Consider the following 26652-nt stretch of genomic DNA (forward strand, 5'->3'; position numbering starts at 1 on the left):
TCATGAGTATGCATTATACTTGCCTAAACAAAGGCACAAATTGCAGCGCAACATTCCTGCTGCAGCATTTTCCAAGGACTTAGAGAGGGACATAGGAAAAAAGGAAATGTTCACAAGGTTAATTCAAGAACCAGTCACAGAATATGAGGACAGATGATATGCCTGAAGGATCATTCAATGTGTTCAAATGGATTGAACTGAAAAACAAAGTTAAGGGCAATAAGGCTGTTTGGGGCACAATATAGATCCCAGTTACAGGGAGTTAGAAGAGCAAACTTGCAGGCAAATTACTGAGACGTGTGGAGGCAGTAGGGTGGTAATAGTAAGAGATAATAACTGCCTTCATATAACATAGAAATGTAGAAAGTAGGTGCAAGAGTAGGCCATTCGGTCCTTCAAGCCTGCTCTACCATTTATAGGTTGGAATTTTGTGCTTCCCGGAATCGGGGTGGCATTCTCCAATGACCTCAGGCAGGATTTTACAAGCCTCGGGTGGGCGAGGTGGTAACTTCTAGTCATCGTGTTCATGGGTGATCATCCAACTCAGTAACCTGTTCCCACCTCCCCCCCAAAATCACTTGGCCCCAAGAGCTATATTTGACTCTTATTTGATAACATTAAACATTTTGGCCTCAACTACTTTCTACAATAGTGAATTTCACAGATTCACCCACCCCACCGAGTGAAGAAATTTCTTATCTTAGTCTTAAATGATCTACCCCATATCCTCAGATTGTGACCTCCAGACACCCCCATTATTGGAAACATCCTTCCTACATCTACCCTGTCTCCTCTTGTTAGAATTTTACAGGTTTCAATAAGATCCCCCCTCATTTTTCTAAACTCCAGTGAATATAATCCTAATTGACTCAACTCTCCTCATTCGTCAGTCCCGCCATCCCAGGAATCAGGCTGGTAAACTTCGCTGAGCTCCTTCTGAAGCAAAAACATCCTTCCTCAGATAAGGAGACCAAAACTGCACACAATATTCCAGGTGTGGCCTCACCAAGGCCCTGTATAACTGTAGGAAAACATCCCTGCTGCTGTAATCGAACCCTTTCGCTATGAAGGCCAACATACCATTTGCCTTCTTTACCGCCTGTGCACCAGCCTGCTTACCTTCAGTGACTGGTGCACAAGGACACCCAGGTCTTGTTACACATTCTCTTCAATCTATAGCCATTAAGATAACAAGCTGAAATTCAGTGTAAATAGGTGCAGATTTCATAAAACATCAGGGGAGTATTTTTTGCTGATACGTAACAAACCCCAACAAGAGGGAAGAGCAGTCCTGGATTCAGCTTTAGTGAATGAATCTGGGCATGTGGAAAGGGTATCAGTATAAGGATACTTTCATGGTAGTATTCATTATTTAGTTAGTATTTGAAAAGGTATGGAAAAGGATTAAGAGATAGATAAAGTACAAAAGATTTTAATTGAGGAAAGGCCAATTTTATTGAACTGCAATGTGTTTCACCCAAAGCAAATTGCAAAGGGTGACTTGGAGGAAATATGTGCTGTATGGGAAGCACACAAGAAGAAGGGAATTCAGAACAAAAATGTTCCCAAAAATCAAACGGTGACATTCCCAATTCCACCTCATCCCTACATAGCAGAGCATGGAGCGTAAGATAATGCAAAGAAAATACCTGTCAGATACCAAGAACTGCGTACAACAAAAAAGTCTAGAGGCAGAAAGCGAGAGTGAGGGGGCAGAATTGAATAGGTGCCGCAACCACATGAAAGGTGTTTCCTCAAAGTAGTTTGTGACCTCAGATTTAGTGTGTTTTTATTGAGCTTTCTTTAAAATTTGAGCAGTTCTCGCCTTATGGCTAAGGTTAAGCCAGGGTGGAGTGTAATGCTTCCATCTTGTCTGTCTTGCTCGTGGGGACCATGAATTGGATTCAATTTGAATTTGGTTTTTTGGGGCAAGAAAGGACATGAGTTAAGGACTTGCACGGCCCATTCTGTGCATTGGCTTTGTAATTTCAAGAAAGGAATAAACTTTTTAAAACCCTTGAGTGGTTCAATTGTCTCCTGCTGGCTGATGTCTGTGCACAGTAAAAAGTCTGACAACACCAGGTTTTAGTCCAACCTATTTATTTGATAATATTCTCACTAGCTTTCGAGGGGACAGCCTCTTCGTCAGGCTGAAGAGGCTGTCCCCTCGAAAGCTAGTGAGAATATTATCAAATAAATAGGTTGGACTAAAACCTGGTGTTGTCAGACTTTTTACTGTGTTTACGCCAGTCCAACGCCGGCATACCCACATCATGATGTCTGTGCTACAGGGAGGCTTTGACTTGGAGTGAGTGCAACCACTGCCTGGGACGATCAGCATCTTCTGCTTGGATCCGCTGTCAGTGTGTGGACAGATCAACATCTGCGGCCAGTTTGAAACAGCCCCGGGTGCCAAGGTAAAACGTGGCAAGGGCAAGGTCATGTTCTTTGGGAACTGGGCTGACTGATCCTTTGTCCCCTTCAGCGTCAGGTCAGACACAATGAATGGAATGGCATTTGGCATAAACTCATTGAATCCATTAAATCCCTACAATGCTGGAGGCCAATCAGCCCACTGAGTCTGCACTGACTTCCTGGCAGAATATCTTATCCCAGGCTCTCTCCTCCATAACCCCACATATTTACCATGGCTAATCCCCTTAACCTACACATCTTGGAACACAAATGGGCAATTTAGCGTGGTCAATGCACCTAACCTGCACATCTTTGGAGTGTGGGAAGAAACCGGAGCTCCTGGAGGAAACCCACGCAGACACAGGGAGAATGTACAAACTCCACACAGACAGTGACCAGATGCTGGAATTGAACCAGGGTCCCTAGTGCTGTGAGGCAGCAGTGCTAACAACCATGCCACCATGCTGCCTTCTTAACCACTGCTTCCAATTCCAAAATACAAACAGCATAAACCTGAGGCAGCTATATTTAGCATAATCTATTTGAGGGAGTGTGAGATTGTGTTTCTGCAATTGTCAAAAAACACACAAGGGGAATGGCACAGTTCTCTAACTTTTCAATCTTTAAACTTAAAGGGCTAATGTTGTAGGGCGATATCAGGGATTGGGTCTTTCATATTTTAATTTATATGTCTGTTCCTATTTTATTTAATTTCTGTATAATACATGCAGAATTACATAGAGCAAGCCCAGAGGGCCGGACCTCACCAGAGGGAAGGAAAGGGTTAATGCTAGAGGCCTGCTCTGCCAACAAAGAACGATTAATGCACGCTATCAACTTCTGATGCGCAGGAGATTGCTCAAATTATCACGATAATGTTGCCCAAAGTTTTAGACTCCCCAAAAGTAGGGGAGTCTAAAACTAGAGGACATAGGTTTAAGGTGACAGGGCGGAAATACAAAAGAGTCCAGAGGGGTATTTTTTTTCACACAGTGAGTGGTGAGTGTCTGGAACAAGCTAGCAGAGGTAGTAATAGAGGCAGGTACAATTTTGTTTTTTACGAAGCATTCAAACAGTTACGTGGGTAAGATGGGTATAGAAGGATATGGGACAAATGTGGGCAATTGGGACTAGCATAGGGATTTAAAAAAGGGCAGCATGGACAAGTTGGCCAAAGGGCCTGTTTCTGTGCTGTAAACCTCTAAGACTCCATGATAACAGGAGAACCGGCATTAAGACAGCCTATAGTCGAGGCGGGGTATAGTCTTCCATAAAACACGATCATCTAGCAGTGGAGGGGAGACAATTAACACAACAGTGCAAATGGTTGGGCAAACACAATGCTTTTACACTATAATCGGGTAAACGGAACTGTCCAAGAAACTGATAAACATGGTTATACTAAACAATGCAGTCTGCATAGGAGAATAAAAGAGCCATTTTGTATCCAACTTGAGGAATTAATATGCTAATATACACCTTTGTGACTCAAAACAGTATATTAACCTGTAGCAAATCTACCAGGGACAGAGAGGACTCGCAGGAAACCTGAGATGTCAGGCTCAGTTCAGCTCTCCCTCGCGCATGTGGAATAAAAGCTTTTCTTGAAGTTCGACACGGTCTCCAAGGCTCAACTTGTTTCATTTCCATCCTACAGCTAAAGATAATGAGCTGGGTGCTCACATTTAAATGGTTTAAGAAAGTTCTTCTCGAGTAGAGTTCCTCCAATTTAAGCCAGTTTGTCACTAATAGCTGTGCTCCTGGATTTAATTTACCTCTTCATCAGTAGTTGTGGCTTTCAAGAAGGGTTCCTTCAGCTCCTCAAGGAAGAAAAAGATAAAAATATGAATTCAAATATCTTCAGCAATGGAAAAAATGCTCATTTTTATCAACTCGCAAAAAAGAATGAAAGGACTCTGTAACTACTGATGCAAAAATGAAAATGCTGGAAAATCTCAGCAGGTCTGACAGCACCTGTGGTGTGAGAATAGAGCCAATGTTTTGAGTCTAGATGACCCTTTTGTCAGAGCGGGTAACCTGAATTTGATTTGCCTCTTCTTTTGAAAATCATGCTTTCAATTTAGTTCTTTCCTTTAAACGTGAACAAGTTTAGCCTTTTTTTTGTTAGACAGAAGCAGCCTGTCTAGGTTTCAATGTATAACTTCAATTTCGATCTTTCTCTAATCTCTGACCATCCATTCGATTATTTATCGTAATTTTCAAACTATAAATTTCAACATTAACTATTAATTAATGTTTTTAAAAAGTTTATTTAGTCATGTCACAAGTAGGGTTATATTAACACTGCAATGCAGTTACTGTGAAAATCCCCTAGCTGCCACGCTCCGGCACCTGTTCGGGAACACTAAGAGAGGATTTAGCATGGCCAATGACACCTAACCAGCATGTCTTTCAGATGTGCAAGAGGAGATTTGGTTTTGTTTAATTTCCCTATTAAAAATTCAGTAGGATATAAGAACATAAGAAATAGGAGCAGGAGTAGGCCATCCAGCCCTTCGAGCCTGCCCCGCCATTCAATAAGATCATGGCTGATCTGTCGTGGCTCAGTTCCACATTCCCGCCCTCTCCCCATAACCCTTAATCCCCTCGCTTATCAAAAACCCATCAACCCGCGTCTTAAAAATATTTAGCGAGGCAGCCTCCACCACCTCAACGGGCAGAGAATTCCAGAGATTCACCACCCTTTGAGTGAAGAAGTTCCTCCTCAACTCCGTTCTAAACCACCCCCCCTTTATCTTGAGGCTGTGCCCCCTAGTCCTACTGTCCTTTCTGAGCAGGAAGAGTCTCTCCACCTCTATCCTATCCATCCCATTCATCATCTTAAATGTCTCAATGAGATCCCCCCTCATTCTTCTAAACTCTAACGAGTACAAGCCTAGTTTATTCAGCCTCTCCTCATAGCTCAACCCCCTCAACTCCGGTATCAGCCTAGTAAACCTCCTCTGCACTCCCTCCAAGGCCAAAATATCCTTGTGTAAGTGCGGCGACCAAAACTGCACACAGTTTCATAGTTTCAGAGAAATAATCCCCTTCATCCTCGGATCAAACAACTCTGCTTACAGTAAGCACATTGGCATGCATGCAGTTCAGCAGATACTGGAACCTCTCATTTTCCCATAGTAATTGTTCGGTGGGTATGCCGATGACAATAATCTCTCCCTCGATATCAATAAAATGAAGGAGATAATCATCAACTTCAGGAGGACATGCCCCTGTCTACACCAACAGTGATGAAGTGGAGATGGTCAAGAGCTTCAGGTTTCTAACTGTTTAAATCACTAACAACCTATCCTGATCCCTCCATACTGGCACCACAGTTTAGAAAGCCCACCAGCGCCTCTACTTCAGAAGGCTAAGGAAATTCAGTATGTCCACTACAGCTCTCACCAATTTTTACAGAAACACCCCTCCTGGATGTATCATAGCTTAGTACTGCTCCTGTTCTAACCAAGATCACAAGAGACTACAAAGGGTCGTGAATGTCGCCCAGTCCATCAAGCAAACCAGCCTCCCATCCATTGACTCCATCTACACTTTCTGCTGCCTCAGAAAAGCAGCTAGCATAATTAATGACCCCACGCACCTCAGACATACTCTCTTCCACCTTCTTCCTTCAGGAAAAAGATACAAAGACTGAAAACACGTACCAACCGACTCAAGAACAGCTTCTTCCCTGCTGCCAGCATACTTTTGAATGGTCATGTCACATATTAAGGTTATCTTTCTCTTCACCCTATCTGTAACTGCAACACTATATTCTGCACCCTCTCCTTTCCTTCTCCCCAGTGTACTCTATGAGTGGTATATTTTGCCTGTATAATGCATAAGAAAAAATACTTCTCATTGTATTCCAATGTATGTGACAATAACAATTCAATTCAATCCAGAGCAATTCAATTCATTCAAATCGATTTGATCAAGTCAAATCAGATCACATCAATTCAAATTGATTCAAATCAAATCAAATCAATTCAATTCAAATTAAATCAATTCAAGTCAATCAAATCAATTAAATTCAATTCAAATTATTTGAATCAATTCAAATCAATTAAATTCAAATCAAATCAATACAATTCAATGCAGTTCAATTCAATAATTACTGCTGAATAGCAAAAAGAAACAAAGAGCAAGATTCTCTGGCTTCCCCGTGGCATGTTTCTTGGCAGCAGGAGGCAGCCCTCTGTCAGTGGGATGGGAAGATCCCACTGCCATGAACAGCTGGAAGATCTTGCCCAAAATCTTCCTTTTCTGACAACAATAACCTGAGAAAGGAAAGTCCATTTACAGAAAGGTTGAGAGCAAAGGCTATTTTTCGAAACCTGTCACTTGTAAACGGACCAAATACTTACAAACTGTTGACATTCGTCAGCATCTTTTTCCCTTGGAACTGTGGATGCTGTTCCATTTGTCCCCTTATTCCATTTTCTACCTGTTGATGTGAACAGGGAATGAAAAGCGAACTGAGCAAAGGTTTTGCTGAATAAATAATGAGTAATTATATCAGTCTGTAACATCTTTCCCAAAGCACGATCTCCTTCCCATTTTAACATGCAATTCACCAAAGTTTAGCAGTACACATGAAACTGCTTGCCCATTATGTTATTGACTTATTTATTTTAATGTCTCTGTTGAAAGGGAATTGGTCCATTTCACAGAAATATTATACTCAAAAAGTTAGCTCTATTACCACAGGGTGGTTAGAAGGTCTGTCTCAGTACTATGGGGGTTTGTCACAGTTATAATAAAAGCAGTTAAGGAATGTTAGCCCGCATGGAGTGTCACAAATACTACATGAAGAGATGCTACATCAGCTGGTCCGTTAATCAAATTAATCCAACAGAAATAATTTTTAACAATCACTGACAGCTATGTTTTTAATACAATTTAAAGAGTGGGTGAGTTAAACAATCTTCAGATTATGATAGTTTAACAAAAATTGGCCTGAATTCTCCAACCTCGCTGGTACCTGGCATTCTCTGGTCTCGCTGTGAACAGAGATCTGGCTGAGTGGCAATTTATCCATTCTTGCTGACAGTGGCAGCAGGATGTGTGAAACTAGAGAATTAATTCCGCTCTCTGCAGTGGTATGATCCTTCTTAAAAGGCAGTGCCAAGTATAATTTACAGTCCCTAGAAATCCCCAATTAGCCAAGTGTTAAGGAAGGGTGGTTGGGAACTGCGTAAACCTAAAAATATCCATTGTGTCATTATAGTCACTTCCTTCCATAACTCAGTAACTGGTTATGTATGCATGTTGACAGGTCTGGCCAATCCACCTAACCTGCATATCTCTGGACACAAAGGGACAATTTAGCATGGCCAATCCACCTAACCTGCACATCTCTGGACAAGAAGGGACAATTTAGCATGGTTAATCCACCTAACCTGCACATCTCTGGACAAGAAGGGACAATTTAGCATGGTTAATCCACCTAACCTGCACATCTTTGAACACTAAGGGACAATTAGCATTGCCAATCTAACTAACCTGCACATCTCTGGACACTAAGTGACAATTTAGCATGGACAGTCCACCTAACCTTCCTTCTGCACCAATTTTATTCCTTCCTAAATAAAATTTGGTTTTTGAGTCATCCAGTTGTCTCTCTTTCTCTCTATCTTTTCATTCTGGTGAATCACAAAGTTAGAACATAATTCTGGAGTCCAGAACCCACACCCACCATCAGCAAAATGGGATCTGGTGAAAATGGGAGAGGGGAATTCCACATTCCAATCCTACCCGTCATTTTACAAGGCTCAAGGAGACTTCCCAACTTAAGGAAAAAAAAATGTTCCCAACACCATCCTCATCCAGATGGCCACCTTTGTGTGCAGCTACATCGAGCTGTGTGTAGGTCCTCGGTACACTAATACCAAGTGCCACTACTTTTTGAGGTTCTACCTGTCCCATGTGTTGCGGAGGACAGGTCTGACCACACTGCCATGGAGTGCTACAAGTAGTTGCACTTTACCGCTGCACCTGTCCTTTGTGGGGACATTTTTCCAGAAACAAACCTTTGACCACATGGTGATCAAGCAGTGGTCAGCATGTAATGTCCTCGAGGCCCTGAGGGAAAAAGAAGATGGTGGATCCTGTCGGATGGTTCCCTGAACAGACTGTCAGTGTCATCTGATAGAATGCCTCATCACCAGAACTTACAAACAAGCACCAAGACCTGGCTTGGTTGGTGGTGACAAGGGGATTTCCCACCAGATCCTTCGTGCATGCCCAAGTTCTCATCAACACCACACATTACCCTCTGCTGGGCTGATGAGACGGTCGCACACCTCCTTGTGGAATGTGCCTTTGCAAAGGAGGTCTGGAGTGAGATGCAGTGGTATTTGTCGAGGTTCGTCCCGAGCAGCTCGGTGACGCAGGACTCTGTGCTCTGTGGGCTGTTTCCAGGGACGCTCACCGAGACAAATATCAACTGCTGTTGGCAGTCATCAACTCGGCGAAGGACGCACTTTAGTTCCCCCCGAAACTCACTGATCTTCCAGTGCAAAGATTTATCCTCAACCGAGTGTTGCAGACTGGCACATTCCAAGGTCCAGGACTACGTGCTGAGGGATGCGCTCAAGATTGGTGCAGCCACTGCAAAGGCACAACGGGGAAAGGCCACCATTTAAAGCCTCTCAACCGAGGAAGATCGAGGGCCTAGGAACTGCAGATTACCTTTGGCCTGCGTACTGTGCGCTAATCTGTAAAAACATCACACAGTGAAATGTGACAAATGTATATAGTTTGTTAAAGAACTGAATTGTAATGTATGTAATGTCTTGGGACTGAGCACTGTAAAATATTGAAGTTAAGGAAATTGTAAATATGACTTTTTGCACTGTTTGTAATGATTGGAAATGTCGTTTCTGTGATGCTTTATTTCAGAATATTTATGAATAAAGTGTTCTTTTGAAATTAAAAAAAAATAGGAAAATCCAGCCCTTTGTAATCATTACAACATGGTGAGGCAGCATGGTGGCACTACTGCCTCATAGTGCCAGGGACCGGGGTTCGATTCCTGGCTTGGGTCGTTGTCTGTGCAAAGTCTGCATGCTCTCCCTGTGTCTTTGTGGGTTTCCTCTGGGTGCTCCAGTTTCTTCCCACAGTCCAAAAATGTGTGGGTTAGGTGGATTGGCCATGCTAAATTGCCCTTTAGTGCCAGAGGGATTAGCTAGGGTAAATACATAGAGTTCTGGAAATAGTGCCTGGGTGGGATTGTGATCAGTGCAGACTCGATGGGCCGAATTGCCCCCTTCTGCACTGTAGGAATTCTATGATAATAGTTTGGAATCAAGCTTTAATTGCATCAACATTACTTACATATGGTATGAAGCACAAAGGCTATTAAGAAGGAAACAAACAGAATTCCCAATGAAGTAACTATGGTTCCTTGTAGATTGGCTGCTGGTTCACAACCTTTACCTGTAATGGATAACATCATGAACTGCGGTTATTAAAATTATACAAATGGTCTGACCTCTTGGTTGTATCACAACTACTCACCACTCCCCAATATTGCTGCTTGGATTATTACTTCCAGTACACTGAAGATCATACACTGGAGGCACAGTGGTTAGCACTGCTGCCTCGCAGCACTAGAGATTCAGGTTTCATTCTGGTCTTAAGTGACTGACTGTACGGAGTTTGTACGTTCCTCCCCGTTTGCATGGGTTTCCTCCAGGTGCTCCGGTTTCCTCCCACAGTCCAAAAACGTCCAGGTTAGGTGGACTGTCCATGCTAAATTGTCACTTAGTGTCCAGAGATGTGCAGGTTAGTTAGATTGGCAATGCTAATTGTCCCTTAGTGTTCAAAGATGTGCAGGTTAGGTGGATTAACCATGCTAAATTGTCCCTTCTTGTCCAGAGATGTGCAGGTTAGGTGGATTAACCATGCTAAATTGTCCCTTTGTGTCCAGAGATATGCAGGTTAGGTGGATTGGCCATGCTAAATTGTCCCTTAGTGTCCAGAGATGTGCAGGTTAGGTGAATTAACCATGCTAAATTGTCCCTTAGTGTCCAGGGATGTGCAGGTTAGGTGGATTGGCCATGTTAAATTGTCCCTTAGGGAGAGGGGATTAGGCAGCGTACATGGGATTACGGGGATAGGGACTGTTGGATGGGAGTGTTGTTGGTGCAGGCTTGATGGGCCAAATGGCCTTATTCTACACTGTAGGGATTCTACTTGGTACAATCTGTTTCTCTTTTATTATAATAAAACAACTAGCCAGGACATTGTGCTTTTAGCATTCTGGACACAGCTTGAAGCATGCATCATAAAGTCACGCATTCACTGCCCTTGGTTTCCAATTGCCAACTCTAATTATCTGAAAATTATGGGCACCTTTGTGTAATTTCCAAACCTTCACTACTGAGATGATAACTCCCATCCATTTTCTCGATTGTCACATTTCAACTTTCTTTTGCGCTTTGAAAATAAAAACCTTGCATAAAATCTTTATTTTAACTTAGCCTCATTTGTAATTGGTCCACCATTGTCGATCGTTCTGTCAGCCCTAGGGACCTGGGTTCAATTCCAGCCTCCGGTTACTGTCTGTGCAGAGTCTGCACATTTTCCCTGTGCCTGCGTGGGTTTCCTCTGGGTGCTCCGGTTTCCTCCCACAGTCCGAAAGATCTCCAGGGTAGGAGGGTTGGCCACGATAAATTGCCCGTTAGTGTCAGGGTAAATACGTGGGGATAGGGTGGGATTGTTGTTGGTGCAGGCTTGATGGGCTGAATGGCTTCCTTCTGCACCAGTCTATGAATCTATGGGATTAGATTTGGACTGGTCTGCAAAACTGCTAGCACAGACACAATGGGTGGAATTAATTGGTGGAGGGGGAGAGCAGGAATCACTGTTGACAACAGTGGGACCAGTGATCCCACTGCTGGCCAGTAGTGGGCGGTGTCTCCTGCAACAAAACACGCCATACGGGTGGAGCAGGACATCCTGCTCTATGGACCAAATAGTCTTCTGCACTGTAACCTTCAATATGAAACATTGGCAATAATGACTGCATAATTTGCCCTCCTGTTCAGACTATTCCTGACAGGATGTGGCATCTGGAATGGGTTTGTCGGCCACGGTTTTAGAACATAAGAACATAAGAAATAGGAGCAGGAGTAGGCCAATTAGCCCCTCGAGCCTGCCCCGCCATTCAATAAGACCATGGCTATATCATTGAATACTCACCAGTACGCTTCACAATTTCAGTGATCAGGATGGTTGACATACATATCACAATGATTCCACTCAATGGAGTAACGACTGGGGTCAGACGGCAAGCTGGCAACAAATAAAAGACGGAATCACAGAGTGAGCACACACCCAACAGATGCCCCAATCCGTCTGCCGAACTTTGAGAAATGTGACTGGTCAAGGACAGCGCAGGGGCAATTTTCCCGGTTAGTGAGTTTGGGATTAATGGGTCACCAGGACTTTAAAGGCCTGGGTTTGTCATGGTCATTTCCGGTGCCTAGGTCAGGGCCGGGAGTCTGTCCAGTTTCATTTGTTATCGGCTTTCTAACAGTTTGATACAAAGTAAGTGGTTGTGCGGCCATTTCAGTGGAGTCATCCATGTTGCTATGGCTCTGGAGTCACATGTAGGCAAGAACGGCAGATTTCCTTCCCTAAAAGACATTAATGAACCAGGACAATTGGAAGAAGAGGGCAACAGGTCTCTCGCAGTCCATCAATGGTAGCATTAAATTAAAATCAACAAATAGAAAATCACCCAGCCTCGATTATGGATGCATGTGCCTTTCTATCTGATTATCCTGGGACTCAGGTGAACTTTTTTTAATTCATTTGTGGGACATAGGCATCACTGGCCAGCATTTATTTGCCCGAGGGAAGTTGAGAGTCAACCACATTGCTGTGGTTCTGGAGTCACATGTAGGCCAGACCGTGTAAGGAAGGCAGATTTCCTTCCCTAAGGGCCATTACTGAACCAGATGGGTTTTTCCAACAATGGTTTCATTGTCATCAGTAGCTTCTTAATTCCAGATTGTTTCTATTGAATTCAAGTTTCACCATCTGCCATGGTGGGATTCGAACCCAGGTCCCCAGACATTAGCTGAGTTTCTGGACTAATAGTCTAGTGGTATCATCACTAGGCCATCACCTCCCCAGGAGCATTTGTCCAAATAGTCCAATGTGTGGGTGAATGTGTCTGTGTGAGTGTTTGTGTGTGTGTGTGTGTGAGTGTGTGTGTGAGTGTGTGTGTGTGTGTGTGTGAGAGAGAGAGACTGTGTGTGTGTGTGAGAGAGAGACTGTGTGTGTGTGTGTGTGTGTGCGTGTGTGTGTGAGAGAGAGAGACTGTGTGTGTGTGTGAGAGAGAGACTGCATGTGTGTGAGAGAGTGTGTATGTATGTGTACACATGTATATCTATGTGAATGTATCTGTGTGTGTGTGAGTGAGAGTGTGGTGTGTGAATGTATCTGTGTATATGAATGTGTGTGTGTATGTGAATGTGTGTGTGTGTGAATGTATCTGTGTGTGTGTGTGAGTGAGTGAGTGAGTGTCTTTTCAGACACTAGTCTTGTAGAATCAGAAGACTGTGGGATCAAACCCATATGGAGACCTGAGTGTATAATCTAGGCTAGCACTTCAGTGCAATAGTGTACAAGTGTGACTCTGTCAGCACCACTGTGTTCTGAATGTCAAACTGGGGTCTCTTACTCCCCATCAGCTCAATATAACAATCCCATGGCACTATTTTCAAAGAAGAATGAGGAAATCTCTTGGCGTCCTGGCCAACATTCAACCTTCAAACATCAAACCAAATTACCTGGTCATTTACCTCACTGGTGTTTGTGGGACATTGCTGTTCTCAATCTACATGCTGTTTCCCACATTACAGCAATGGCTAGATTTCAAAGATCAATTCATTGGCTATGAAATGCTTGAGATTCTGAAAGGTGCTATGCAAGTGTAGGTGCTTTTATATAATTTACACTGCACAGCAGTCTCAGTCTTGTTCAAACTGTATAGAAGGAAGTCATTAATATAGCCATAACATTCACAAACCATGTTTCAGACAGTTGCAATTTCCTGCAGAACTGTTTCTCGAAATAGATCCATTTAAAAAGACGAAAGTAGGAAATATCTTGACAAATCTCATGTTATTTCTGTCAGCCCTTGCCCCCAGTTTGTTCAAATAGCAAAATAATAAAAAGTGATTTATGTGGTTGAAAAAGGATCATGGACATAGAATCCCTACAGTGCAGAAGGAGGCCATTCAGCCCATCGAGCCTGCATTGACCACCCAGGCCGGAGCACCCGAAGGAAACCCACGCAGACACAAGGAGAACATACAGATTCCATACACACATGCAAGGCCCGAATCAAACCTGGGTCCCTGACTCCCTGGTACTGTGCTACCATGCCGCCATTGCATTCTGCCAAAGTTATTTGGAAACTCCAGGTTAGAAATTTGTCTGTGTTTTCTATTTCTTGGGCGTGAAATTGTTGCATTACACAATTTCTCGTTCTGCACCGAATTCACTTCTGGTAGCTAGGCTACTTTGGTTTTGGTCCTCTCTGCTTTTAGGCTTCCCAGCAATTGCCTGCAATCAGCAGCAGATCAATTTAAAGGCACAAAGAAGGACGCAGCACTTGTTGCAAGACCCTTCTGTGAAATATAATTTAAAAAACGAGATTGAATAGGTGCTATGCATTTTCCTTCCGGTTTCTTTCATTACGGCGGCACAGCAGTTAGCACTGCGACCTTACAGTGCCAAGGACCCACGTTCAGTTCCAGTCTGTGTTGAGGCGTAGACTCCCAAAACCATCAGAAACTATAACATAAATGAAACAACATTCAGTTGGAGGTGGCTGCGGGAAATCAGAAACTGAAGGCCCTTTTGTTGAGGTTCCCTTGAGTTTGTCATCAGTCTCAGATAGTTTGGGTGCTGCAGTGGTTAGCACTATGCCTCACAGTGTCAGGGACCCAGGTTCAATTCCAAACTCGGGTGACTGTCTGCGTGAGTTTCTTCCTGGTGTTCCAGTTTCCTCTCACAGTCCAAAGATGTGTAGTTTAGGATGATTAGCAGGGTAAACGCATGGGGTTATGGGGATAGAGTGGGGAGTAGGCCTGGGTGAGGTGCTCAATCAGCACAGATTTGATGGGTCGAATGGCTTCCTTCTACACTGAATGAGTTTTTTGAAGGGGCTATGCTGAGTGCTGCCTTTCCATACTCAATTGAATTTTACCATCCTGCCTCGGAAATTGTAGCGGGTGGGACATGGACCATGCAAAGGCCCATTAACCTTATCGGTCTTGGTTAGAGCACAGCTGGAAAATCCCACCCAGAGTGTTTCACTCGACCCACCTCCCAAGATTAACGGAAAGTCAGCAGGTCTGAATTCAAAGCCAGTATGTTGAGCAGGCTGTCTCATTGCCCCCTCAACTCCCACTCCAGCTTAAATCTCCACCTCACCAATCCTCCACCCACTTCACACCCCATCTCCACTTTAAATCTGTACCGCACCAATTCCCCACCCCCACAACATTACCCATAAGGGCTTTGATAGTGTGATATGAATATGTAACTTGTGTCTCAACTTACATTTGAGAATATTATTTAACACTCTTGAGTCACAGGCCTTCATATTACAAGCCAAAAGTAAGGCTCTTATTAACAGGAGGCACACAAACACCAGCGAGAACACTGTGATTTCAGAAGCTCCTGTTGAAATAAAACAGAAAGTGAACAGAGTCAGAGTAATTCAGAGATTAGACACCATTAAACACCATTGTTATTTCATTCACCACTGTGGCTTTCACAAGAATCCCCTAAGAATCCAACGAGGAGATTATATTTGATAATACATTTTTTTTTGAAAAAGCCTCTGCAAAGACTCATGATTAAGTTAAAAGCATATAGATTGACTCAGGGACCGAGTAACAGAATGGTTAGGAAGCTGCTTAGGTTGGTAGGAAAAATGAGGAGTCACATATGGCTTGGAAAATAATAGTTTAAATGGGATGGAGCAGCAAGGGATAGAAAACTCACAATACTGGTGGTTAGCACTGCTGCCTCACTGCTGCATCTCCACATCATGGCCTCACAATGCCAGGTTCAAGTCCAGTTTTGGGTGACTGTCTCTGTGCAGTTTGCATGTTCTACCTGTGTCTGCTTGGGTTTCCTCCCATAGTCCAAAGATGTCTCCAAAGATGTGCAGGTTAGGTGGATTGGCCATGCTAAATTGCCCCTTAGTATCCAAAGATGTGCAGGTTAGGTGGATTGGTTATGCTAAATTGCCCCTTAGTGTCTAAAATTGTGTAAATTGGGCAGAGTAGTCATGGTAAATGCACGGGATTATGGGGATAGGGCAGGATCGATGCTCTGAGTAAGTGGAAACTTGATGGGCCGAATGGGCTCCTTCTGCACTTTAGGGATTCTATGGTTCAATAGTTAAAAATGCCTTTAAACAGAAGTTGGGGCCCATTACAAGAGGAATACTGTTGAAATGATGAGAAGTAACCTGTGTTAAAACTTTGGTTAGACCATGTTTATCTCTGCCTAAAAAATGATAGAAGCACTATATACATACAAAAGAAATTTATAAGAATTATATCAGAACTGTAAAGTTATACCTGTGAGGAAAAGCTGGAGCTCAATTATATCAGAACTGAAAGATTATTTATACCTGTGAGGAAAGACCGGGGTTCTTTGGTAGAGTAAATGTAATGAATGTTTCCACTTGTGGACAAAGTGTGCATCGTCAATGTAAGGTAATCTAATAAGAATTCAAGTGAAACTTTTTTGCCCAGAGTTTGATTCAAAAGTGGATTGGTTACCATACAGTGTCTGAGGGGATAGTGTGGATTCAGTTCACCTAAAGCACATGGAGGGGAATGAAATAGAAGGAAGTGTAAGTGCATAAATTGAAGAGGAAGGAGAAGAGGCTCAGATGTAGCATCAATGCTAGTATGGACCAGAAGGGCCGAAGGGTCGCTGAGTACAGTATTTCATTGGGGGAGCGAATGGGAAACATTCTCTGGTCAGGTGTATGGAAAATTTTGGGAAATAAGATTATACAACTCATCATGCCAGCATTCCTAACTTCAGACCACACAGAGCTAACAGGCCCCAGGGAGTGGTACTTTACAGGACAAGTGTGACAGCTCTGTCGAAGCTAACACACAGATTGGCACAGAAAACACATCCCTCATCCGTTGACTGGTTAAGGATGATTTGTATTTGAGTCATAGAGCAATACAGCGTGGAAACAGGCCCTTTGGTCCAACCAATCCATGCCAACAATGATGCCCTCCCAGCTCGTCCCAATTTGGCCGATAACCCTCTAATCCTCTGTCCCTCTTCTTTATCGAGAAGGAGATCAGTCTGAATTGCTTTAACTTTTCCCCATTGTCTTTGGCTGGTATTAGCACACTCCTGCGTTGACAGAATATCCGAGACTGGTCTGCAATTGATTTCAGGGAGGACAGAATGTTGACACTTCACAGTCTCAATGGCTGACAGCGTCATACAGGCATGCTTGCCAATAGGTGGCAGCAGTACCTTCTAATTCCCTGTTTTTAATCAAGTATTTTCTTTGGTAAACAAACCTGACTGTTTACCCCACTGACGTTATGCCCCAGATAATTTTAAACAAAGATCAGGAAAACACAATTTCAAAACTCAAGGGATTAAAGTGACTGATCCCAAATGAGAAAACGCTGGAAAATCTCAGCAGGCCTTTCATCTGTAAGGCGAGGAAAGGGCTGGCGTTTCGAGTCCAGATGATACTTTATCAAAGCCTAAAGTGATTGATTCACTGTTGTCATGCAAAACAGAGCTGGATAATCTCACAAAGGTGCTGAAAAACATTGCATGACAACGCTGCACATATTAAGGGTTAAATTGAGCAACTGGTTACTTCCTCTTCAAAAATTTCAAAAGAAATTCTTTCAACTATTTTGTTCATAATCTACTATGCAGAACAGGTCTCGATAACTTCAACCTATTTCTTATTTCCTTCCCATCTATATTTAAGTTGTTAATAGGATTAACTGTCACATACAAAGGCAAGGACTAGTCAGGGATGGTCAGCATGGATATGTCAAAGGAATGTCTTGCCTCACAAACTCGATTGAGGAAGTGACAAGGAGAGTTAATGAAGGTAGTTAATGCAGTGGATATTGTGTACATGGATCTCAACAAGGTGTTTGACAAGGTCCCACATGGCTCTGATGTAGGGTTATCCAGAGTCGAAAGTTTGGCTCCGTTCTCTCTCCACAGATGCTGTCAGACCTGCTGAAATTTTCCAGCATTTTCTGCTTTTGTCCCACATGGTCAAAATAAGGAAAGACCCATGTGTAACAGGGTAATATGGCAAACTGCACCAGAAGTTGTCTTGGTAACAGGAAACAAAGGGTAATTGTCGATAGCTGCCCTTCTGAATGAAAAATTGTTTCAAGTGTGGCTCGGTGCTGGGACCTTACTGTTTGTGAGGGTGACATGGTGGCACAGCGGTTAGCATGCTGCCTCACAGCGCCAGGGACCCAGATTCGATTCCCAGCTTGGGTGACTATCTGTGTGGAGTCTGCATGTTCTTCTCCTATCTGTATGGATTTTCTCAGGGTGCTCCAGTTTCCTCCCACAGTCCAAAAGATATGCTGGTTAGGGCGCATTGGCCGTGCTAAATTCTCCCCCGGTGTACCCGAACAGGCGCCGGCGTGTGGCGACTAGGGGATTGTTACAGTAACTACATAGCGGTGTTAATGTAAGTCCACTTGTGACACTAATAAATAAACTTAAAACTTAAACATACCTTCAACATATATCCAACACCCAAACGCACCAATAAGAAAATGAAACTGCAGGATGTGTAATTCAGTTTGAGGAAACGGAAGAGCTGTAACAAAAAGAGAATTCATTTCAATGTTAGTTGAGCAACAAATATTCCCACATCCTACAAAGAAACAGAATTCAGTTCTAAATGACAGAAGTGTCTGATTTAAGTGTTTCATTGGGTCTGTATTATTAAACTATAACATTTTAAAACTTCCAGCACTAAAGTTGCAAAAAACAAAAAAAAAGTTTTCTTACTTATTGTTTTGGGTCCAAAGAAGAACAAAATTAAATTTAAAGCCAAGGCAGCAACAGCAGTGATGAGTGCAGCAATGGAGAATACCTCTGCATAATGATGCAATGGTGCCGCAGCTACAATAGAAAGTTTAAAAGTTTATTTATTATTAGTGTTTCAAGTAAGCTTACATTAACACTGTAATGAAGTTACTGTGAAAATCCCCTAGTTGCCACACCCCAGCGCCTGTTCCAGTACACCGAAGGAGAATTTAGCAACTAACCAACACATCTTTTGGACTGTGGGAAGAAACTGAAGCACCTGGAGGAAACCCATGCAAACACGGGAGAAAGTGCAGGCTCCGCACAGACAGCTACCCAAGCTGGGAATTGAACCCAGGTCCCTGGCGCTTTGAGGCAGCAATGCTAACCACGGTGCCACTGTGACACCCACAAAAGTTTATTTCAGATGTATACTACTTTGAAATCTGTTAATAATTGCCAAAAGTGTCTTCTTTGCCTTAAAATGTATTTACCGAGAATCTTGAATGTTGGAAACTAAATATATCCACCAGGCATGCTACTACTTCAAGGTGAAATACTTATTCTCCGTTCTTGCACGACAATGTACCACCACAACATAGAAACATAGAAAATAGGAGGAGTAGACCATTCGGACCTTTGAGCCTACTACACCATTTGTTATGATTATGGCTGATTCTCCATCTCAGTGCCATTTTCCAGTGCTCTCTGCATCCCCCTTGATACGTTTAGAGTCTAGAAATCTATTTACTTATTAAATACATTCAGTGATTTGACCCCCACAGCCTTCTGCGGTAGAGATTTCCACAGGTTTACCGCACTATGAATGAAGAAATTTCTCCTCGTCTCAGGCCTAATTGACCTACCACATCCTAAGTCTGTGACTCCTAGACACCCCTCCAGTCAGAGGAAACAACATCCCTACATCCAGTCTATCCAATGCTGTCAGAATTTTATACATTTCAGTTAGATCCCTTCTCATTCTAAATTCCATTGAATACAAGCTTGGTTGACCCAATGTCTCCTCATTCGACAATCCCACCATCCCAGTAATCAGTCTGGTGAACCTTCACTGCATCCCCTTGATGGCAAGTATATGGCAAGGAGATCAAAACTGCATACAATATTCTGAGTTCGGTCTCAGCAAGGCCATGTGCAGCTGCAATAAGACATCCTTGCTCCTGTACTCAAGTCTTCTTGCAATGAAGATCAACATATCACTTGCCTTTCTGACTGCTTTCTGCACCTATATGCTTGCTTTCAGTGGCACCATGGCCAGAATCATACCACCCCACCTGGCACGGGAATCAGAGTGGGTGAGGGGCGGACCATGGAAAGGTCTGTTGACCTCGGGCTGGATTTTACTGTTTTGGGACATAAAAACCTGCCCCATGAATATATCAGAACGTAATGTTCCATTTCCCATGTCAGACAAATTATCGACGCTCTTAAAGGGAATGTGAACTTAAAATTGTGATTTTTCATGTTGGCACTCTCAGTGTGTCAGGAAATTGCACATGACCAGTCTACTCCTCGTCCGATCTCCTACCTTGAAGATATATAACGTTATTCCCATAACATCTTTGGAGGGACTGAGTGCAAGGCAAAGTCAATGGAATGTAGATTCAACTAATGAATGGAATAGACTGACAGGCGTGACTCACTGGAAATTACAAGAGTATATGAGAGGTTCTTCTTGCTGACAGCGTTCTCCACGGTGCATGTGTAGATTCCACAGTCTGACTTGCTGGCTTCAGAAATTATCAGCTTGCTGCTGTTTTGCACTAACTGATAATGTTGGCCGTTTTTTAATACTTCAACATCTTTCCTCCACAAAATGGATCTCGCTTTCCCCACGGACACTCGACAGGTCAGCTCAATGGTGCTATCCACATAGATAGCATTGATCAATGGTTCTGATAGAGCCTCTGTGAGGAGAGAAAATGTTCAGATAAACAGGCCTGAGTATGTAGATATCATTGTTACACGTTACAATGGTGTAATTAACTAAAAAGAGCTGTGACCTTCACAGATACATCAGAGTACCCACAACCCTAAACTGACACTGTAATCCGATCACTTAACTCCATCACCTCCTACTTCACCCATCACCCTTCTAACTCCCAGACTCCATTAATCCAATGGTCGATGTACTGCCTCACATCCCCCATTCTTTAACTCATCTAAAACTCTGCTGCCTGTTTTCTATCCTGTACCATGTCCCAGTCACTCCTGTCCTCACTGCCCTGCATTGTCTCCTCTCTATCAATTGTTGAAATGTAAAATTCTTGCCTCATGTCAAAATCCTATTTTTATTTTACTCTTTGTATCTCTGTAAACTGCTCCAATTCTTCAAAACTACCCGTTCCACCTCCCTGCCTCTCCCACAAAAATCTCCATTCCTCCCACTCTGGTCTTTGTTGCATTCCATCAGTGGTGGCCACTGCCTTTGGAATTACTCCCTTGGCAGAATAAGCCTGTTCCCATCCCTATTCTGTGACAAGAGTTCTCAAGTAGAAAACAATCCATGTGTCGAAAAGTCTGTCAGTTTCAAAATGTTGAATTGTTGAAAGCACTTACCGATAAGGTTCAAATCAGTACCTCTTATCAATTTACCCTCTACATAGATGGAATAAACTCCTTGGTCACTGGGCTTTAAATGGTTTAATCTCAGTGACCCAGTGGATGAACTGAAGAGTAAACGAGATTTGAAGTGCTTATTTGGTTCCTCGATTGGGTGATTTGGCACATAATCCAAAATGGTAACCAGGTTCCCATCAGCACCAGTGAACGTCCACACAACTTCACTCTTACTGAGATCAACTCCATATCCTGGGTCCAGTAAAACTGACGAACCAATGGCAGCAAATATTTCGTTTCTTCCAGCTAATTAATGTAAGATACAAAATTTATTCCTTTAAAGTGTGACAATGAAGCACCGACATTCAGCAGCAGTGGTGAAGAAAGGGGCAATGACATAGCGGTATTATCGCTAGACTAGTAATCCAGGGAAATTTTCTGGAGACCTGGGTTTGAACCTCACCATACTGATGGTGAAATTTGAATTGAATAAAAATATGGAATTTAAAGTCTAATGATGACCATGGAATGATTATCGTACAAACCTATTTGGTGGGCGGCACGGTGGTACAGATGTTAGCTTGGTCACCCCTAAGCCTCCTATACGCCAGGGAAAAAAAGTCCCAGTCTATCCAGCCTCTTCTTATAACTCAAACCATCACCTCCCGGTGGCATCCTAGCAAACCCTTTCTGCACTCTTTCTAATTAATTTCAATAATAGGGTGACCAGAACTGTTCACAGTATTCCAAGTGTGGCCTTACCAATGCTTTGTACAACTTCAACAAAATGTCCCAACTCCTGTATTCAATGTTCTGACCAATGAAGCCAAGCATGCTGAATGCCTTCTTCACTACCCTAGCCACCTGTGACTTCACTTTCAAGAACTATGAACCTGTACCCCTTGATCTCTTTGTTTTATAACTCCCCCAGTACCCTACCATTAACTAAGTAAGTCATGCCCTGGTTCGACCCATTTATCTAAATTAAACTCCATCTGCCATTTGTCAGCCCACTAGCCCAATTGATCAAGATCCTGTTGCAATCCTCTATAACCTTCCTCGCTGTCCACTATGCCACCAATCTTAGTGTCATCTGCAAACCTACTAACAATGCCTTCTCAATTCTCATCCAAATCATTAATATAAATGACAAATAACAGTGGACCCAGCATTCCTCAGCACTGATCCCTGAGACACGCTGTTGGTCACAGGCCTCCAGTTTGATAAATACCCCTCTACAACCTCTCTCTGTCTTTTGTCATCAAGACAATTTTGTATTCAATTGGCTACTTTGCCCTGGATCCCATGAAATTAAACTTATGCAACAATCTACCATGCGGTACCTTGTCAAAGACCTTGCTAAACACCACGTGGACAACATCTGCTGCACTGCCCTCATCTACCCGCTTGGTTACCCCTTGAAAAAACTCAATCAAATTTGTGAAATATGGTTTTCCACTCACAAAGCCATGCTGACTGTCCCTAATCAGTTCTGGCCTCTATAAGTGCCTGTAGATTCTGTCTCTCAGAATATTTTGAACAACTTATCCATTACAGACATTAGGCTCACCAGTCTGTAGTTCTCAGGTTTTTCCCTGCAACACTTCTTAAATAAAGGCATAATATTTGCTACCCTCCAATCTTCAGGCACCTCACCTGTCGATGATTCAAATATCTCTGCTAGGGGATCTGCAATTTCCTCCCTAGCTGAGATACATTTCATCAGGTCCCAGGGGTTTATCTACCTTGATGCACTTTCAGAGTTCCAGCACCTCCTTCTCTGTGATATGTACACAGAGATGGGGAGAATCGTGGAAGCAGGATCATTGAATATTTTTAAAATTATGATGGATAGGTTGTTAGGCAAGGGATTTGAAGGTTATCAAGTGTGAATTCTGAGCACTGAAAGTATGCTTGCAGGTTCAGCAGGCAGTTTATTTTTAATTTAACTCTGGGACATGGGTGTCGCAGACTGGCCACCATTTATTACCCATCACTAGTTGCCAGGCGCAACCACATTGCTGTGGTTCTGAAGTCACGTCAGCCAAACCAGGTAAGGATGGCAGATTTCCTTCCCTAAAGGGACATTAGTGAACCAGATGGATTTTTCCGACAATCGACAATGGTTTCATGGTCATCAGAAGATTCTTAATTCCAGATTTTTTTAATGGAATTCAAATTCCAATATCTGCTGTGATGGGATTCGAACCCAGGCTCCCGGAACATTAGTTGAGTTTCTGTGTCAATAGTCTAGTGATAATAGCACTGGGCCATTGCCTCCCCAAAGGCAAATGGTAAGTTGGCCATCACAGTGAGAGGATTTGAGTATAGAGATAGGGATGTTTTGCTGCAATTGTACAGATCATTGGTGAGGCCACGTTTAGAATATTGTGTGCAGCTTTGGTCTTTTACCTGAGGAAGCTGGAGCTATAGCTGGGGTACAGTGAAGGTTTACCAAGCTGATACTGGGATGGCAGGTCTGTCACATTAGGAGACACTAAGTCACTTAGGATTATATTCACTGGAGTTTAGAAGAGTGACAGGGGATCTCATAGAAATTTATAAAATTCTAACAGGGTTAGACAGAGTAGATTCAGAAAGAATGTTCCTAATGGTGGGGGAGTCCAGAACTAGGGTTCATCATTTGAGGATAAGGGGTAAACATTTTAGAACTGAGGTGAGGAAAAATTTCTTCACCTAGAGAGTGGTAAATGTGTGGAATTCCCTACCACAGAGTATAGTTGAGGCCAAAGCATTGTCTGATTTCAAGAAGAAATTAGATATAGCTCTTGGGGCTAAAGGGATCAACTGATATTGGAGGAAGGGGGAATCAGGATATTGAACTTGATGATTAGCCATAATCAAAATGAATGACAGGACAGGCTCCTGCTTCTAGTTTCTATATTTCCAAGTAATTTGAAGCACAAGCAGATCAGCCATGATCTTATTGAGTAGTGGAGCAGGCTTGAGGGGCAGAATGGCCTGCCTCTCGCTCCTAATTAGCATGTTGGTAAGTTAGTATGTTTGTGTGACTCCAATCCTGTTCATTGCAACTTCTGAGATTGTAGTGCAAGGGAGCTATGGTGTAATCAGATTGGCTGGCAGGTCTCTGAGGTAGGACTTCCTCTGGAGATGGGCAAACATCCCACTTCCAGCCAATTAACTCACTTTGGAGCAATATTGTGGTGGGACAGGCACTATTGATGGGATGACATGGTGGCACAGTGGTTAGCATTAATGCCTCACAGTACCAGGGACCCGGGTTCAATTCCAACCTTGGGTGACTGTGTGGAATTCGCACATTTTCCCTGTATCTGTGGTTTCCTCTGGTTTCTTCCCATAGTCCAAAGATGTACAGATTAGGTGGATTGGCCATGCTAAAATGCTCCTTCATATCCCAAGATGTGTAAGTTAGATGGATTAGCTAATGGAAATATGTGGAGGAACAGGGATAGGGCAGGGGTCTGGGTAAGACACTCTTTCAGAGAGTGGGTGTAGACACGATGGGCCAAATGGCCTCTCCTGCACTGTAGGGATTCTACATGTCAACAGTTTAGGACTGAGATGAGGGGACATTTCTTCACCCAGAGAGGAGTGAGCCTGTGGAATTTGCAACGACAGAAAGCAGTTGACGGAAACATTGTGGACGAGATTTTCTGGGCTTCCAGCTGCGTGTTTCCCGTCAGCAGGAGGTGGCATTCCTGGGAATTCCCGTTGACATCACCCCACACTGGTGGGAAACCCGCGGGCAGGGGTGCACTGCTGGCGGGACCGGAAAATTCCGTCAATGTGAATGGCTGGAGAATTTCAGCCTGTATGTTTTCAAAGAGTTAGATATAGGGAAGAGGATCAAAGGATATGAGGGAGGGTAGGTGGGTCAGGCTATAGAGTTGGATGATCAGCCATGATCATAATGAATGGCATATGGCATGTTTGCCTTCATTGGTCGGGGCACTGAGAATAAAAATGGACAGGTCATGCTGTACAGAACCTTAGTTAGGCCTCATTTGCTATATTGTGTACAATTCTGGTTGCCACACTACCAGAAGAATGTGGATGCTTTGGAGAGGGTACAGACGAGGTTTATCAGGATGTTCCCTGGTCTGGAGAACATTAGCGACGAGGGGATGTTGGATAAACTCAGTTTGTTCTCACTGGAATGACAAAGGTTGAGGGGAGGACCCGATAGAGGTTTACAAGATTATGAGTGGCATGGACAGAGTGGATAGTCAGATGTTCTTTCCTTGGGTAGAAAAGTCAAGTACAGGTTTAAGGTGAGTGAGGAAAAGTTTAGGGGAGATGTGGAAAGCAAGTTTTTTTACACAGAGGATGGTGAATGTCTGGAATGCGTTGCCCAGGGAGGGAATGGGAGCAGGTAATGTTGGGGCATTTAAAAGGCAACTAGATGGATATGTGAATAGGATGGGAATGGAAGGATACAGACTCTGTCAGTGCAAATGGTTTTAGTTTAGGCAGGTATGATAGGCACAGGCTTGGAGGGCCGAAGGGCCTGTTCTTGTGCTGTACTTTTCTTTGTTCTTTTAATATTGTAGCAGGCTTAAAGGGCCGAATGGCCTACTCCTCCTCCTACTTTCTATGCGTTCCGCACAAACTCCTCAGTTAACAACACCGACCCCCACCCACCCCCCCGGCGCCCTCCCTCCACACACACACACACACACACACGGCCCTCAAAATCCTGTGCATTATTTGCACAGGGGAAGGGAGGGAATGAAATCTCTGCAATTCCCAATGTTCCCGGGACTCTGCAGCGACTCCGATATCCCTGTGCAGGGGCGGGAGAGGGGATCTGACCAACTCCCTGGAGTCAGCTCCCATTCATTCCCCGCTGTGCGGGATTTGCCTGTCTCCCTGTTCCCCCTCTCACTCACTCCCTCACCTTCTGCACCGCCGGCCCGGAGCTGGAAGAGGGCAGGCAGCAACAGGAGACGGAATAACTGCTCCATCCCCGCAACGTCTTAACTTCCAGCCAGTATCCAGGGCTCAGTCTGGATCCCGATCCGCTCTCACCCTCTTCACAAGCGGACTGGGATCCGGATTCACTCGCTCCCGCCTCGATTCCACTTCGACTGGGACGCCAGCACAGGGGAAGCACCTCTCTGAGCTTACCTGTCAACAGCGGGAGGAGCTCAGTCAGCCTCAGCTTCAGACAGTTTGAGTCAGTTTGTTGACATGTTTACAGGGCTAGGCAGACTCAGCTTTTGTTCCCTCGGACTCAGGAGGTAAGAATTTGCAGTCCTAACCCCGAACTAATTCAGAGGCTTAAGAAGCAGTTTTAAGCTGATTTTTATTCATTCTTGGATATGGGCATGGCTGGCTGGGCCAACATTTGTTGCAGTTCCCAGTTGACCCAAGCTGTGATTCTGGAGTCACATGTAGGACAGACCCTGTAAGGCTGACAGATTTCCTTCCCTAAAGGGACATTAGTGAACCAGATGGGTTTCATGGTCATCGGTAGATTCTTAATTCTAGATTTTTTTTATTGAATTCAAATTCCACCATCTGCCGTGGCGGGATTCGAACCTGGGTCCCCAGAGATGA

General features: G+C 43.6%; 1 protein-coding gene across 1 annotated transcript; it reads right to left on the bottom strand.

Moving 5' to 3' along the window:
* Positions 1-26170, bottom strand: LOC145348677 (uncharacterized). The gene is made up of 11 exons (XM_080196836.1): positions 25991-26170; positions 21091-21396; positions 20175-20438; positions 18493-18606; positions 18215-18298; positions 15004-15123; positions 11626-11718; positions 9757-9858; positions 6786-6865; positions 4191-4235; positions 1-78 (listed from the first exon to the last, which is right to left on the bottom strand). Exons 1-11 carry the CDS (start codon positions 26055-26057, stop codon positions 1-3), a joined length of 1353 nt encoding a protein of 450 aa, XP_080052962.1. The 5' UTR covers positions 26058-26170.
* Between the last annotated feature and the right edge of the window lie 482 nt (positions 26171-26652).

The sequence above is a fragment of the Carcharhinus amblyrhynchos genome, chromosome 9 (assembly GCF_965287045.1).
Source record: "Carcharhinus amblyrhynchos chromosome 9, sCarAmb.v2.hapA, whole genome shotgun sequence".
Taxonomy (NCBI): domain Eukaryota; kingdom Metazoa; phylum Chordata; class Chondrichthyes; order Carcharhiniformes; family Carcharhinidae; genus Carcharhinus; species Carcharhinus amblyrhynchos.